At 46.4% G+C, this 18,026-nt stretch overlaps 1 protein-coding gene across 7 annotated transcripts in view; it reads left to right on the top strand.

The window, feature by feature from the left end:
- FAM193A (family with sequence similarity 193 member A) overlaps window positions 1-18,026 on the top strand; it is a 391,927-nt gene that overhangs the window by 187,825 nt on the left and 186,076 nt on the right. For all 7 annotated transcript variants that reach the window (XM_029592130.1, XM_029592147.1, XM_029592139.1 and 4 more), the window contains exon 7: window positions 2,858-2,982. In XM_029592130.1, the coding sequence (XP_029447990.1) occupies window positions 2,858-2,982 (125 nt within the window). The remainder of the gene's footprint in view (window positions 1-2,857; window positions 2,983-18,026) is intronic.

The following is an 18,026-nucleotide window of genomic DNA, read 5'->3' as shown; positions in this document are numbered from 1 at the left end:
TCAATGCCAAGAAGTGCAGAGTCATGCATATGGGATGTGGAAATCCGAAAGAACTGTATTTGATGGGGGTGAAGGGCTGATGTGCATGGAGCAGGAGAGAGACCTTGGGGTGATAGTGTCTAACAATCTAAAGTTGGCAAAACAATGTGATAAGGCGATAGCTAAAGCCAGAAGAATGCTGGGCTGCATAGAGAGAGGAATATCTAATAAGAGAAAGGAAGTGATGATCCCCCTTGTACAGGACCTTGGTGAGACCTCACCTGGAGTACTGTATTCAGTTCTGGAGGCCGTATCTCCAAAGGGACAGAGACAGGATGGAGGCGGTCCAGAGAAGGGTGACCAAAAAGGTGGATAGTCTTCATAAATTGACTTATGAGGAGAAATTGAAGAACCTAAATATGTACACCCTGGAGTAGAGGAGGAGCAGGGGTGATATGATACAGACTTTCAGATACTTGAAAGGTTTTAATGATCCATGGTCAACAACAAACCTTTTACATTGGAAAAAAATCAGTAGAACTAAGAGTCACAATTTGAAGCTTCAGGGAGGAAGACTTAGAACCCATGTCAAGAAGTATTTCTTCACGGAGAGGGTGGTGGATGCCTGGAATGCTATTCTGGAGGAAGTGGTAAAGACTAAAACTGTGAAGGATTGCAAAGGGGCATGGGATAAACTCTGTGGATCCTTAAAGGCTAGAGAATGGGAATGAAGAGAAGAGCCTTGGGGGTGGATTACTGGAGTGGAGGCTACTACCTGGTGGTTACCTGGTGGTTAGTACCCTTAGTCAATAAGCCTTCGTATGGTTAATGCAACTCCAACATTGCTTTCTGCTTCAATGGCAAGGGGAAATGTGGAAAAGAGGATTTGCATTCAGATAACCAACAAGGACTGAACTTCACAATCTAGGTAAACAAATAAGCAAGGGGGTAGCTTGCTTATTACGGCGGTTACTACCCTAAACCAATTAAGCCTGATACATCACTTTGAATGCATATACAGCATTGCTCTCTGCTTCAACGGCAGGAGGAAATGTGGAAAACAGGATTTACATTCAGACAACATCCAACAAGGCATTGTGCAGTCTCGGTAAACAAGCATCAGGGTAACTTGCTTGATGCGGCGGTTACCACCTTTAACCATTAAGCCTTATGCTCACCTTTGATGCAACTCCAACATTACTCTCTGCATCAATGACAGGGGATGCCCTGAACTTGGTGGTCGAAACAGGTAAGTATGGGAAAATAAGTGTGGAAGCTTGCTGGGCAGACTGGATGAGCCAATTGGTTTTTTTCTGCCGTCATTTTCTATGTTTCTATCTTGCTCAGCTGGTGTAAGCTCCCTTCAAACCTCTTGCCTCTTGTGAGCCCAGGCACACGAGTTGGTAGGTTATAATTTTGGTGGAAATCATTTCAGCCTACAGAAGACAGTGAGCTCCAGGGTCTAGTGACTCATTCAACTGATACCAGATTTCATCATCATAGTTTGATGCTCTACAAGCATCTTAAATTCTGGTTTAAGGTGTTATCAGATTTCCATCTTAGGCCATATGTCTTTAAAGTTGAAAATAGCATTCTTTCCTTGGATTGCAAGAATGTTGTCTCCCTCTTGGAGCTAATGCAAGCCCTTACAAAGTCCTCTTGGATTTTTCTTTCTTTAGACCTTAACAGATGTGGGATATTGTGACAAATTCTAATTGGGTAGCAGATTGCTTCTCATTTTGTTATGCCCAGGCAGCCTAGAGGTAAGAAAGACATGTCAGAGCCTTAGGCTTATGGTGTTGTCAGTTGCCCATCTAAGGTCCACCATTAAGGCAATTTGCAAGGCTGTGACACTATCCATTTTCCATTCGCTTATAGGGATAAAGCCCAACTCTTCCTCCTGGGACCAATTCTTATATTTGTGTTGTCTTCCTGTTAAAAAAAAAAAAAAAAAAAAGAAAAAAAAGAAAAAATTATCAAAAGGGCTTTTCTCAACACAAAAATTATATTTTACCCATTTGCTGTTTTGTTTGCTTTGTTTGGTTTTTTTTTTTTTTGTTGAAAGCAACTTTTAGTTAAGTAGTCTCATATCTGTAGATGAAGTGATCTTCTTGTGTTCAGAGAAAGCAAAGTTGCATATCTATAACAGGTGTTCTCTGAAGATATCAGTTCAGCAGTTGCATAAACCCCGATAACTTTTTAGGAGGTGTTATCTCCCCCTACCCCCAAAGCTAAATAATTAACTGAGGGGACCGATCCATACATGAGCATTGATAGGCTTTTGCTTTTCCAAAAAATCCTGGAAGATTGTACGATCAGTAAACTATCTTCAGAGAGTACCTGTAACTGATAAGCAACTTTACTTTTCTTGTAGTTCTCAATTCTGAGTCAGTAGGTAAATAATACTGCCATGTTACAGATTTAATCTGACCTTGCTTACCTTGTGCTGTGGGAGTTAAGTATTACAAAAGTGATATTTAAATCCCTATCGAGAGCAGATATGTTGCTAGTATGTCTAGAGCCCTTCTGGCAGCTATAGTTTTTGTTGACATTGTTTTGTGGAAGCATCTGTTTATTTCCTAATACTATTCACAACTTTAAAACTTGTGCTATTTCAGCTTCTGTTTGTGTGTAGTACATAAGAGAAACCAGGGTTAAAACTTCTGCTGTTGCTGAACACTGCACTATTAATTTGACCATAGTAAGGTCCAAAGAGGGAAAGGAGCTTTAGCGTTTAATACAGTGAAGAAAGGCAAGGCTCAAGGATGATGAACTCTAGTGGTGCACTGCAGATTACCAAAAAAATCGTTATTGTGTTTCTCAGACATTGTTATACACTTATAAACTAGCATGTTTCTGAACTTTCTCCTTGTAATAGGAAAATGAACATTTGAAGAAATTTCAGGTGACGTGGGAATTGCACAACAAACATCTGTTCGAAAGTCTAGTATTTTCTGAGCCACTTCTACAAAGCAGTTTGCCAACGTTGGTGTCGCAGCTGAGGTAAGATGTGCATTTTTGTAAGTTTTTAATTATAAATGATTTTTCTTGGCATAACATATATTCACATTGATACATTCTTTACCTGTTTAGTAATTAGATTCTTTAGCATCCTGTTTATTTTTATTTTATGCTTACAACTACTACTTTACTTAGTAATCCCACGAGATCTTTTATTCTAAACAAATTTAGGTATATCCAGCATTTGATTGGGGACCTTTTCAAGGAATATCTTGTTGCTACAACAATAGGTATTGATACTGTAGTGCAGAGCACTTTGTTTCTTCAAATTGGGAAGCAGATAGTGGAACTAGGTGTCACAAAATGAAACTCCAGGGGGACAACTCAGAGCCAACATCAGAAAATATTTCTTCAGGAGGAAGTGATGTCACTTCTCATGAGAGCAGCCTAACTCCTTTGCTCCCTGAGCACCCTGGGCTTTAAGCTAGCCTTTTGAGTGATATCGAACCTATAAACGGACCCAACAACCAGCAAACCACCCCTTGACTGAATGGCGATGTCCACTAAGAAAAATCTACAGATCTGCGTAAGTTTTTGTCTCCCACTGTGGAGACTAAACTGACTCTGGGAAATCCAATATGGAACAGGACCACCCAATCGCTGAAATGGAGGAAGGCAGCGGAGATTCAACTGACTTGGGCAGCGCTTACCCCACCCGAACAGAAATGAGAGGGTGGTTTGGAGAACTCAGGCAAGACATTGAAAACTACAAGGCTGAGGTCTCTGCCTTAATAGCTGAAATGCAGGAAGACACTGCAGAGCTAGGCCATCGGGTCGATGAGGCCGAGATCAGGTTAGACTCTATTTATGGCCCCACATCCCATTAAGTTGAATTCTATCAGTCTCTTAATCAGACCTTGGCTCCCAGAATAGATTCTAGGGGGGGACTTTAACCTGACGTTCAGTCCCTGCTTGGATACTTCTTCTGGCTCTAGTTCAGACCCCAAATTGGCCAGAAGTGCTTTAAAAACTTTCATGCGCAGTCAGGGTGTATTAGACATGTAGCGGTCTCGATGCCCAAGATCGCGGAACTACACCTTCTTTTCTTCTCCACATGGCAGCTACTCTCGGATAGATCTATTTCTGGGTAGTGTGGGACTACTTCCTAGAGTTCTCACAGTCGACATTGAACCTATTCTGTGGTCTGACTACGCCCCCATTTGGTTCACCCTGCAGATTAGAGATTATGAAAGAGGTACGTACCAGGTTTTGGAGGTTCAATGACTCACTTATTGAAGACTCTAGCTAACTGTGCCAAGTTGTGACTGATATACAGGAATATCTGGAAATGAATGATACCGGGGACGTGAATCCAGTGGTGGTCTGGGACTGTTTGAAGGTGGTTCTCCGAGGGAAATTTATTGCAAGGGTGTCCTTTCTAAAAAAGCAACGAGATGGTGAACAGTCCCAGCTACTTTGTAAACTTAAGGAATTGGAGCGAATTCATAAGACTGCAGTACCTTCTCGGGTCACCCTTGCCCAATTAGATGATTTAAAAACCCGTATAGCATCTCTAGATGCTGTGACTATAACCCATCAGTTAGAAAAAACACAGCAAAAATATTTTGAGGAGGGAAATAAAGTGGAGAAAATGCTAGCCCAACTTTTAAAGCGGAGGCAGGCTCAGACCACCATAGTAAAGATAGAGGCAGGAGGGAGCCATGCTGACCGATAATGAATCCATAAGGCAGCGATTTCATCAATTTTATTCTGAATTATATGCAAGGGATGAAGTTATTGACCAAGAGGAGATTGACAGTTATCTTGAGAAATCTAAACTTCCGGAGCTCGAGGAATCCCAACAAAGCATATTGAATAAGGACATTTCGGAGACAGAAATCCTAGCGGCCATAAAATCCCTAAAACCTGGGAAGTCCCCGGGACTTGATGGCTACACTGGTCGGTTTTACCAACAATTTGCTCCGCAGTTGGCCCCTGTGTTGGTGAAATTTTTCAAGCCATAAAAGAGGGGACTCCACTTACAGCTTCTGCCAACAGAGCGGGCATAACGATTCTTGCTAAACCGGGCAGAGATCCTACTGTGTGCGCATCATATAGACCGATCTCCTTAATAAACATTGACTTGAAAATTCTGGCCAAAATTTTAGCGACCCGATTGAATAGCTTTATAGCCCAAATCATTCATCCTGACCAGGCAGGATTTATACCGGGACGTCAGGCTAGTGATAATGTTCATAAAATTCTCGACATGATCTGGTGGGTCAAAAAACATAACATTCCTACTGTGGCTCTCTCGGTTGACGCCGAGAAAGCCTTTGATATGGTGCACTGGCCATATCTTTTTGCCCTATTAAGGAAGTTAAAGTTTGGGGATAATTTTGTTCAATGGATCCAATAGCTATACACAGATCCCTTAGCTTGTATTAAGATAAATGGTGGCTACTCCCCCCACCTTTCCGGTAAGGCGTGGCACCAAGCAGGGCTGCCCCTTGTCACCACTCCTATTTGCTATTTTCTTGGAGCCCTTTGCAAATTTGGTACGGCACCATCCAGATATCCGGGGCATAGAAGTGGAACAATTCAATGTAAAAACTGTTACAATGTAAAAAGCCCCGGCCAAACAAGACCAGGGTGAGTTCCCGTTCTCTGTAAACCGGACTGATTTATATCTAATACAGGAATTTCGGTATAGAAAAATAATAAATAAATAAATAAAATAAATTCTCCTCAAAGTTGTCATTATTTGCAGATGACATCCTGATTATGGTGTCTGAGCCTGAGTCCTCACTTAAACATCTGACTGCAACCCTAGAAGATTTCAGCAAGTTTTCTGGATTCCGGATCAATTGGGAGAAGTCGGAGATTCTCAATGTTAATATCCCCACCTCTTTAGGAGGCTATCCTTAAAGTGAGGTTTCGATTTAAATGGGCTACGAACAAACTAAAATATTTAGGAGCATATATTAGTGTTACTCTGGACTTATTCCTATTGAACTATGATAATCTGTGGTCCAAGATTACTCAGGAGTTGGAGGAATGGAATAGATAAAGAATATCTTGGATAGGTAGAATTTCTGCTGTTAAAATGACAGTTCTCCCTAAATTGTTATATCTTTTTCAGACATTGCCAATCGATATTCCATGGAAGCGCTTGGCTCAGTGGCAGAAGAGGTTATTGACTTGTATTTGGGGTGGTAAATGGCCAAGACTAGCTCGCAAAACTCTCTATAAATCTAAGATACAAGGCAGATTGGGGGCCCCAATTTAGAGAGATACTCTTTGGCTGTTCGGTTTAAAATGCTAGTAGAATGGCACAGGCAGCACCCGTAGAAACCCTGGGTGCATTTTAGTCAGCAACTCCTGAGTGATATACCATTATCCAGTTTGCTCTGGCAGCCTAAGAAAACTTGGACCTTGCACCCGGATGATATTTTACCTCCTACCATGTTATTACCTCTTAAACTCTAGACAGCTAGGAAGCATGTTCTTTTGGTTACCCGGGATTATCATCTTTTACCTATTTATACGCTAACAGTAACTTCACCCCGGGGTATGGGTCCCCTACCTCCCGGAAGTGGCTTATGCTGGGAATTCGTTTCTGGGAGCATGTCCGGGGGCAGAAGGGTCTTATCCTGTTTCTCGAACTCCAATTGAAATATGAGTTGGAAGGGTCCGACATATTTATGTATTTACAATTAGTCATTTTGCTTATAGTGCACAACTTAGCAGACACTTCCAACAAGGGAAATCAGAGTTTGAGATACTTTGTCAAAAAGCGGATAAAACTACTAAATTGTTATCGATATTATATGCTTTATTGGGAAAGGAGTTATTCATGAAACCTAAATTTGTGGTAGCATGGGAAACTTATCTGAATGTATCTCTATCTCAGCGGGATTGGGAGAAGATCTTTATACACACTGGCAAGGGGTTCAAAGGGGTTATGCACACTGGCAAGGGGTTCAAAGCTCTATGCACAATACACAAGCTAATCCATGATGAAAAAGCAGAATGGCTGAACACAGCACTTCGAGTACACGTTCCACATAGAAATTTAAGATCGGCAAACAAAGCCCTCTTAACCATTCCATCTGTGAAAACAGCAAGACTAACCCAGGTTAGGGAGCAAACACTGTCCCTGGCAGGTCCCATATTATGGAACACAATGTCCCTCGATCTAAGACTTCAGAGTAATCATAAACTTTACAAAACACACCTCAAAACCTGGCTTTTCACGCAAGCCTTCAAGAAAGAGAACGACGCACGCAAATAAGTAAGGATAAGCGGACTTAGAGCACCCAGCTCACAACTTTCAGATTGTGCTGGAAATTATTTTAGCCCTCAAATAATTGTAGTCAAACCGATAAGGTTGAATAACAATAAAACTTACAATCCCCCATGGGAATTTCATCAATGAAAGTTCCACGTCATAAACCATATTTTATTTTACACTGTGTTAATCCGATACAACTTGTAAGTGTACAAGAACTTGCTATAGTCTTCCTTGCTCATGTTTCGGATCTTATTAACTGTTACAAATGATTTATTGTGCCTTAATAATAAAAAACATTTAAATTAAAAAAAAGAAAATATTTCTTCATGGAGAGGGTGGTGGATGCCTTGAATACTCTTCTGGAAGAGGTGGTAAAGACAAAAGCAGTAAACCAATTATAAAAGGCATGAGATAAACACTGTGGAAACCCTAAAAGCTAGAGCATGGAGATGAAGAAAAGGGTGCATCGGGGTAACCTGTATGGAGCAGCAGTTAATATCCTTAAACAATTAACTTTCATGATTTTGATGCAATTGCAACATTGCTCTCCGCTGGGGTGGGGGTGGGGGTCAAAGAAGAAATGGATTCAAACGACAGCCAACCCTGGGCTCTGACGGTTACGGTCCAGGGCACTGTCCAAAAGCAAAGCATGTTTCAAGCAGCATTGTCTGAATTATCAAGGCTGCTCACCCCGTAAAAATGTTGCTAGTAATATTACTACACTTAACATAATGTTGCGATCCTGCCCGCGAGGAGCGCGGGCAGGCTCTTACCTTCTCGCAGCCAGTCGGGCTGCTGACACTGCTGCTTCTCTTTCCCTGAATCAGCTGGGGCCGTCCCCGCAGCTGTTGCCATGCGGCCGGCTCCTCTGCTCCTGTTTCTGCCTTCCCCCGACGTGCTGCTGCGATCCTGGGACCTTCAGCCAGCAGGGAGGCCGTCCCTGCCAGTGCCTGCTTCAGCCCGGGTCCTCACCCGGCAGGGAGCCGTCCCTGCCGGTGCCTGCAGCCTCTCACAGCTCCCTGCAGCCAGCACTTCTCTCTTCAGCCTTGCAGCGTGGAGCAGTGCCTGCATCCTGCTACAGCCCCCTGCTTCCCCTGCAGCCAGCCTTACCTCTCTCTGCTTCTTCCTGCTTCAGTCCCTTGCGGCTGGGAGCTGCTCCAGCGACCTGCCTTCACCCAGCTCCAGTCCAGGGCTGCTCCGCGACTTCCTTGGGCCCTCCATGTGGCTGAGGACGCCACCAGCTTCCAGCTCTTCTCTCCAGCTTCCTAGGGCGCGGGCGCGCGCCTCTCTGCTCCTCTTCAAGGGCCAGCCAGGTGTGGCCCCCTGCTGACCCCTCCCTGGGCGTTGTCCACCTCAGCTCTACTAAAGGGCTCAGCGTTCAGTCTGTCTTTGCCTTCGCAAGGAGTTGGTCACTCCTGAGATCCTTCGCTCCAGGAAGTCGTCCGTGTTCCAGCACTTCTGCAAGGTCCTGTGTTTCTTGTTACCTGTCGGAGCTCCTCGTCCAGTCCTGATGTCTGCCTGCTGTTCCAGTCCTGATGTCTGCCTGCCGTTCCAGTCCTGATGTCTGCCTGCCATTCCAGTCCCAAGGTCTGTCTCTTGATCCAGTACCTGTGTTCCAGTCCTGATGTTAGCTGCTGTTCCACTTCCATGTTGCAGCCCTGAGGTGTGACTCCTGCTCCAGTATCTGTGTTCCAGTCCTGATGTTACCTGCTGTTCCAGATGTCCTTGTTCCAGCCCTGAGGTCTGTCTTAATCCTTGTTCCTGATCCTGATGCTTTAACCTGCCTTGAGCTGCCAGGAGTGCAGCGTATCTGCCTTGAGCTGCCAGGAGTGCAGCGTATCTGCCTTGAGCTGCCAGGAGTGCAGCAAACCTTGCCTTGAGCTGCCAGGAGTGCAGCAACCTGCTTCTTCCCTGTGCTCTCCCGCTCTCAGCGTGGTCCGCGACCAGCCTTCCAGGGCTGAGTAGGGCACGCATGGGACAGGGTGGTCCGCGACTCAGTCCCGCAGGTGGTCTGAGTAGGGCGCCCTGAGGGACAGTGCCCATGTCTTCCTTCAGCCCTCGTTCCTGAGTCGTCCTCTGTGCATCCAGTACCTCATCCTGAGTCCACCTCTATGCATGCTGCACCTCGTTCCTGAGTCCATGTCTATGCCTGAGTCTACGTCGTTCCTGAGTCTCGTCTGAATCCATGTTCCAGTCTTCGCTGCCCTGGCCTCCATCTGGCCTGCCACTTCGTGCCGTAACCCTGCGGCAGGTCCGAAAGGGCTGGGAACGGTCGGAGGACTGTTCACAAGACCAACATTGCGTTGTTGGGTCTTCCGAAGCGTGCAGGTCCAGAGGAGGGCCTGTCGGCCAGTCTTCACTCCAGCTTGCTTCCGTCCAGCCCATGCTCGGGCATGCCACGCCTCCCGCGGCACCTCCTCTGAGTTCCTCTGGGGTCGAGCCGTGGCCCAAGGACACACTCATCTCCCAGGAGTGGGATCGCTCTCCTAGCGCTCCTCAACTCATAAGGCTTAAGGGTAACCTATATGGAGCGGCAGTTACTATCATAAGAAACTTGCTGGAAAGGCTGGATGGACCATTTTGTCTTTTTCTGCCATCATTACTATGTTACTATGTAAGTCCTACTAAGCATAATGCTTCAGCAGGGAGACAGTCACTATGAGACATAAATTGAGGAATGTTCATATATATATGTTAGCTAAGTTCCAAAGGAAGCCTAATGTGCTGAAATTCTTTCTATATAAAGAACCCAATCAGGTTCAGAGAATCTTTTTGTATCTGTTTGTTTTACTTTATTGTACTTTGGTTAAAACAACTCTGCCAGTGAAATAAGTTTGTGTATTGGACCCATAGTTTAAGAAAAAATCTAACTGCATATAAAGGACCATAGACAGTAACATAGTACTATGGTTTTATAATGTTCTCTACACCCCGACAATATTCTGAAGTGCTTTACAGTTATAGGACTTCACAAATAGACTGTGCCATTTCTAGGGTGGATAGTCAATAATAAAGTTCAGTAGTTGAATTTACTTGGCACACAATTGTTAACCAAGTACAATAGGTTAAAATGAGTAAGAGATAAAGAGCCTTGATTGCATTGCATGAGAAGCCCATGTCAAATCAGGTAGTTGTTACTCAGGCCTCACTTGTGATATTAGGACATTCTTGCCCCAGATTCAGTTCGGTTTTCTATTCAAAAATAGTGTCTCTGCAAATGAAAATGCCAAAATTCCTGAGAAGACAGATTATATTGATTTTCTACTGATTTAACCTAACTAATAAAACTGGAATTTTAAGTGTCTGGTGGTAAAGATTTGTGTGTCTTGTAATTAGGGCTTCTGATTTTAGGTGTTTATAAATTGTAACTTTAGGTGTTTATTTTCCAGCTAATTAGGGGTTCTTTGTGGGTACCAAAAATCTGTGTTTCTCCTAGGACAAGCAGGATGGTAGTCCTCACACATAGGTGATATCGGATGGAGCCCGGCACGGAAAACTTATTCTAGTTTCTAGAACTTTGACTGTGCATACTGAGCATGCCTTGTACCATAGACATAGAAACATAGAAATGACGGCAGAAGAAGACCAAATGGCCCATCCATTCTGCCCAGCAAGCTTTCACACTTTTTTTTCCCCCTCATACTTATCTGTTACTCTTGGCCCTTATTAGTAACTTTTTGGTTCTTGTTACCTTCCACCCCCACCATTGATGTAGAGAGCAGTGCTGGAGCTGCATCTAAGTGAAGTATCTAGCTTAATTGATTAGAGGTAGTAACTGCCGCAATAAGCAAGCTACTCCCACGCTTATTTGTTTACCTAGCCTGTGCCATTAAGTCCTTGTTGGTTGATGGAGGAGTAGCCTAGTGGTTAGAGCAGTGGGCTAAGAACAGGGTTTGAGTCCCACTGGCGCTCCTTGTGACTGTGGGCAAGTCACTTTCCCTGTACGTACCAGGATCAGTCCAGACCGCTGGGTTGTGTCTCCCTTCCAGCAGAGGGAGTCAGAGAAAAAAAAACCTGAAAAGGCACCCCTCTTGACCTGGTGTGCCACCTGCGATCCCTCAGTATTTTCTCTGAATCTCAGCAGAAGGGTTGACAGAACCTGCAGTCCTGATTTTTCAATTTCTTTAAATTTAGTTACATCCTTTTTTTTTTTTTTTTTTTTTTACAGAGTTCTAAGGCTCTGGATGATTTAGTTAACACCTTTGGCTACAGCAAGCTGGTTGTATTAAAAAAATAAATAAATTAAAAAAGCTCAGTGCGGTTTTATTTTCCCAGGCTTTTCACTCAGCAGGTAAAGGTAAGGCAGGGGCTGGCAGCTCTAAAAGCCTTGTTCCCGTAGGGCCGTCTATCTCTGGAGGGGGATTAACCGGTGGGCCAGTCCCTCCCCTCGGCGCCCCGAGACGAGTTTCCTTGGGTGCTGCAGCGTTCCCAGAGCTCCAGAAGGCCGCGAGTCGGCAGGGTATTTTAAGTTCTTCTTTTTTCTTTCCTACTGCACTGTTTGGAAACACCCCCCCCCCCCCCCCCCGGGATGCCACGAGGGCTATCGTGCTCAGCATGTGGGGAGGCGGGGTTGCCTCTCGTGGGACGGGGTTTGCGCCCACTGCCTCCCCGGGGGGAGGGCTCGTCCGGGGGTGATTTTGGGCCCATTTTGCCTCGAGGCGCGGATCGCGTCCGGGTCTGTTGCCGGCATGCAGAAACGGTTGCCATTTTGTCGGAGCCCTGCCTGCCGACTGGGGGAGAGGATTCTACGATTTCCCCTCCCAGTCTGAGTCCCATTCGACCGTGCGATCTGGGGCCCGCCCCCTCGGGGAGCCCGGTCCTCCTCCTCCCCCTCGCCTATCAGATCCCTTAAAGGGCCAGTCAGTTTTTTCTTCAAAATTTATTTTACTTATGCATAGGGCTTTTTTAGAGGCGGAAGCTCATCAGCAGGATGAGCAGCCCCCTTCCGTGAAGATTGCGTGGCGGGACATGTCTCTGGATGCCCTTTCGGCCCCTGGGGGGGGCTCCGGATCCTGCTGCCTTGGGATCTTTTCTGGATCCTCGCCTCCAAAAACCTAGATGGGGTGTTGATGAGTCCGTTCCAGTAGAGGGGGACGACCCCCTGGTTTCTCGGCTGTTTCGCCGGGAGGAGTTGGATCCCTTGATCCCCTATGTCCTGGAGGACCTGGAAGTGGAGGCACCAGTCCCCAGTTCAGAGCCAGTTAAGGGGAAACCAGTACTCTCGGGGCTGCGTGCCCTGCCCCAAACTTTTCCTTTCCACCCAATGCTTAAGCAGTTGGTCACTCGGGAGTGGGAATCACTGGACTTGACCCTGCGGGTGGGACGGGCGATGGACAAACTCTACCCTTTACCCGAGGAAGCCTTGGATATCCTCAGAATTCCCAAGGTGGATGCGTCACTTACTGCGGTCACCAAGCGGACCATCATTCCTGTTACGGGAGTGGCGGCTCTTAAGGACTAACAGGATAGGCGGCTAGAAGTTCTCCTCAAGCGCTTTTTTGAGGTGTCACGCTCTGTGTTAGAGCGGCGATCTGCAGTAGCCTCTTGCAATGAGCGACCCTCGGCTGGGTCCAGCAAATGCTCACATCACAGGTGTTGCCGCCAGAATAAGCAGATCAGGCGAATAGGATGGAGTCTGCGGTAGCTTACACAGCAGATGCATTATATGATCTGTTGCGGGCATCTTCATGCAACATGGCCACTGCAGTTTCGGCTAGACAGCTTCTCTGACTCCGGAACTGGTCCGCGGACGTTTCTTCCAAAACTCAGTTGGGCAGTCTTCCTTTTAAGGGAAAATTGCTGTTTGGGGAGGAACTTGAAGCCCTTATTAAGTCTCTTGGGGTGAATAAGGTATATAAATTGCCAGAAGACAAGCCTAAGTCTTCCAGGCCCTTTGGGACAACGTGTTACCGTTTCCGAGGACAGCACAGATTTCGGCAGTCGCGGCTGCCCGCTTTTCCCGCATGACAAAAGACTCAGAGGGCTCAGTCTTGGCCTACTTCCTTTCGTGGTCGGAGGCCATTTCGGGAGGGAGGCTCTCAAGGGTCCACCGGAGGTAAGCAGTCCCAATGAAGGTGTTCCGACCCTCTCCCCGGTTCCAGTGGTGGGAGGTCGTCTCTCCCTGTTTCTCGAGGAGTGGGTCAGGATCACGTCTGACCAGTGGGTCCTCAATATCATCACCCACGGTTACACGTTGGATTTTGCCCGCCCGTTAAGGGATCTTTTTCTGATTTCTTCCACTGGCTCTCTGGCCAAGCAAGAGGTGGTCCCTGGGGGCTATTGTTCCGGTCCCTCCAGAGGAGCGCTGGGCCGGCAGGTACTCCATCTATTTCGTAGTCCCGAAGAAGGAGGGGTTCTTCCGGCCAATATTGGATCTCAAGGCAGTCAGCCGAGCACTTCGGGTTCCCCCGATTTCGCATGGAGACTCTACGGTCGGTCATTGCAGCCATCCACTCAGGAGAATATTTGGCCTCTTTGGACCTGACCGAGGCGTATCTTCATATCGGGATACATGAGCGCCATCTGCGGTTTCTCCGGTTCATGGTCCTGGGGGAGCATTATCAGTTCCAAGCTCTTCTGTTTGGCTTAGCGACAGCGCCTCGGGTCTTCACCAAGGGTAATGGTAGTCGTAGCAGCGGCCCTCCGGCGGGAGGGGATCTTGGTTCACCCATACCTGGACGATTGGCTCATTCGGGCCAAATCAGAGAGCCTCTGTCGGGAAGCAGTGAGCAAGGTTCTACTCCAGCTCCAGTCCCTTGGTTGGGTGGTCAACTTTGCCAAGAGCCAGTTGGTACCATCTCAGGTTCTCAACTTCCTGGGAGCACACTTCGATACCTCGGTAGGCAAGGTCTTCCTCACTTGGGAGAGGAGGCTCAAGTTAGTGGCGCAGATCCATCGGCTCATGTCCTTACCCCTGCCCATAGTATGGGATTATTTGCAGGTACTTGGTTCCATGGCGTCTACTTGTTACAGGGGATGGACCTGGAGGAGCCGCAGTGGGGGTAATAGTCACGGATGCCAGCCTCACTGGTTGGGGAGCAGTTTGCCAGTCACAATCCGCTCAGGGTCATTGGACAAGTTATCAGGCAACGTGGTCAATAAATCTATTGGAAACCAGGGCGATACGCCTGGCGTTACGTGGTTTTCTCCCTCTGGTAGCCCAGTGCGGTGCGAGTCTTGTGTGGTTTTCTCCCTCTGGTAGCCCAGTGCGGTGTGAGTCTTGTCAGACAACGTGACGACGGTAGCCTACATCAACCGCCAAGGGGGATCCAGGAGCCAGTCGGTAGCCTGAGAGGTCGAAAGGCTCATGACGTGGGCAGAGCGACATCTAGTCCGGTTGGCGGCCTTGCACATAGCTGGGTGGACAATGTGCAGGCAGACTTTCTCAGCCGGCACCCCGGTTTTTCAGTCGTCAGAGAGACCACGGGTCGGAAGGAGTGGATGCTCTTGTTCTTCCGTGGCCTCGCGGCATACTACTGTATGTGTTTCCGCCTTGGCCACTAGTGGGCAAGATCGTGTGTCGGATAGAGAACCACGTGGGGACTGTCATTCTGGTAGCCCCAGAGTGGCCTCGAAGGCCGTGGTTTGCGGATCTGACCTCGTTGGTGCTCGATGGTCCCGGTGCATTTCACCCACCTTCCGAATCTTCTTCGACAAGGTCCAGTATTTTTAGATCAAGCGGATCGCTTTTGTCTAGCAGCCTGGCTTATGAGAGGAGGCAATTGAGGAAGAGGGGATATTCGGATTCAGTTATTTCGTTGGCCTGTATTCGTGTTTGGAGAGTTTTCAACTCTTGGTGCCAAGGTTTGAACGTCCCCCCCGCATCTGGCTTCGGTGGCACACATCCTATCCTTCCTGTAGGAGGGACTGAAGAAAGGTCTAGCTTGCAGTTCTCTCCAGGTGCAGGTCGCAGCACTGGGTTGCCTACGGGGCAAGATTGATGGCATTTTGCTGGCAGCTCATCCAGATGTGTCCCGTTTTTTGAAGGGGGGCCAAGCATTTGCACCCGCCGGTACGACAAATTTGTCCTGCCTGGAGCTTGAATTTAGTTCTTAAGGGCTTATGTGGTCTTCCTTTTGAGCCCCTCCGGCGGGCTACGTTGAAGGATTTGACACTCAAGACTGTTTTTTTTGGTAGCCATTACCTCCGCATGGCAAATTTCAGAGCTTCAAGCTTTGTCATGTCGGGATCCATATCTTCATATTTTGGATTCCGGAGTTTCGCTGCGGACCGTTCCCTCCTTCTTTCCCAAGGTGGTATCGGCTTTTCATGTCAATCAGACGGTAGAGTTACCGGCCTTCCCGAATTTGGATCAGACTTCTGCGATGGATAAGGATCTGCATAAGTTGGATGTGCGCCAGGTTCTCCTTCGCTATCTAGAGGTGACCAATGCTTTTCGATTATTGGATCAATTGTTTGTCTTATTGAGTGGTCCTAGACAGCGACACAAGGCATCCAAAGCTACGGTTGCTTGGTGGTTGAAGGAGGCCATTTCCTCCATAAGAACATGCCATACTGGGTCAGACCAAAGGTCCATGAAGCCCAGCATCCTGTTTCCAACAGTGGCCAATCCAGGCCATAAGAACCTGGCAAGTACCCAAAAACTAAGTCTATTCCATGTTACCGTTGCTAGTAATAGCAGTGGCTATTTTCTAAGTCAACTTAATTAATAGCAGGTAATGGACTTCTCCAAGAACTTATCCAATCCTTTTTTAAACACAGCTATACTAACTGCACTAACCACATCCTCTGGCAACAAATTCCAGAGCTTAATTGTGCGTTGAGTAAAAAAGAACTTTCTCCGATTAGTTTTAAATGTGCCACATGCTAACTTCATGGAGTGCCCCCCTAGTCTTTCTATTATCCGAAAGAGTAAATAACCGATTCACATCTACCCGTTCTAGACCTCTCATGATTTTAAACACCTCTATCATATCCCCCCCTCAGCCATCTCTTCTCCAAGCTGAAAAGTCCTAACCTCTTTAGTCTTTCCTCATAGGGGAGCTGTTCCATTCCCCTTATCATTTTGGTAGCCCTTCTCTGTACCTTCTCCATCGCAATTATATCTTTTTTGAGATGCGGCGATCAGAATTGTACACAGTATTCAAGGTGTGGTCTCACCATGGAGCGATACAGAGGCATAATGACATTTTCCTTTTTATTCACCATTACCCTTCTAATAATTCCCAACATTCTGTTTGCTTTTTTGACTGCCGCAGCACACTGAACCAAGGATTTCAATGTGTTATCCACTATGACGCCTCTCTCTCTTTCTTAGGTTGTAGCACCTAATATGGAACCTAACATTGTGTAACTATAGCATGGGTTATTTTTCCCTATATGCATCACCTTGCACTTATCCACATTAAATTTCATCTGCCTTTTTGATGCCCAATTTTCCAGTCTCACAAGGTCTTCCTGCAATTTATCACAATCTGCTTGTGATTTAACTACTCTGAACAATTTTGTATCATCTGCAAATTTGATTATCTCACTCGTCTTATTTCTTTCCAGATCATTTATAAATATATTGAAAAGTAAGGGTCCCAAAACAGATCCCTGAGGCACTCCACTGCCCACTCCCTCCACTCCACGTAGAAAATTGTCCATTTAATCCTACTCTCTGTTTCCTGTCTTTTAGCCAGGAAACAGTCCACGAAAGGACATCACCACCTATCCCATGACTTTTTACTTTTCCTAGAAGCCTCTCATGAGGAACTCGGTCAAACGCCTTCTGAAAATCCAAGTATACTACATCTACCGGTTCACTTTTGTCCACATGTTTATTAACTCCTTCAAAAAAGTGAAGGAGATTTGTGAGGCAAGACTTGCCTTGGGTAAAGCCATGCTGACTTTGTTCCATTAAACCATGTCTTTCTATATGTTCTGTGATTTTGATGTTTAGAACACTTTCCACTATTTTTCCTGGCACTGAAGTCAGGCTAACCGATCTGTAGTTTCCCGGATCGCCCCGGAGCCCTTTTTAAATATTGGGGTTACATTAGCTATCCTCCAGTCTTCAGGTACAATGGATGATTTTAATGATAGGTTACAAATTTTTACTAATAGGTCTGAAATTTCATTTTTTTAGTTCCTTCAGAACTCTTGGGTGTATACCATCCGGTCCAGGTGATTTACTACTCTTCAGTTTGTCAATCAGGTCTACCACATCTTCTAGGTTCACTTATCTTTGTGCTGGGCGTGCCATACCAGAAGGCTTGAAAGCGCACTCTACCAGGTCTCAAGCGGCCTCTTGGGCGGAGAGCCAGTCGGTCTCGCCGCAGGAGATTTGTAGAGCAGCCACTTGGAAATCCTTGTATACTTTTGGGAAACATTATCATGTGGACATCTGGGATCCGGAGGTTGACTGTTTTGGTAGCAGTGTTCTTCGTGCGGGACTCTCCAGATCCCACCCCAATTAGGGCAGCTCTGGTACATCCCAGCGGTCTGGACTGATCCTGGTACGTACAGAGAAAGGAAAATTGGTTCTTACCTGCTAATTTTCGTTCCTGTAGTACCAAGGATCAGGCTAGACGCCTGCCCTTGGGTTTTTTGGAGAGTCTGTTTTTTTTCTGTATGTTTTCTTCCTTCTTACCTTGGCAGAGTTCTTTACAGGCATGGGAAGGAATCTTCTTGATTGATGTTATGCGGCGGTACGGTTTATTTCTTTTACCGCGCGTATTGTTGTAGCCACTGGTTGTTATGTTTGGGGATTTGTTCTCCTTTATTGGTTATCTACTTTGATATCGTATATACTGAGGGATTGCAGGTGGCACACCAGGTTAAGAGGGGT

Source organism: Rhinatrema bivittatum, chromosome 1 (genome assembly GCF_901001135.1).
Source record: "Rhinatrema bivittatum chromosome 1, aRhiBiv1.1, whole genome shotgun sequence".
Classification (NCBI taxonomy): domain Eukaryota; kingdom Metazoa; phylum Chordata; class Amphibia; order Gymnophiona; family Rhinatrematidae; genus Rhinatrema; species Rhinatrema bivittatum.
This window is presented reverse-complemented; position numbering and strand designations above follow the sequence as displayed.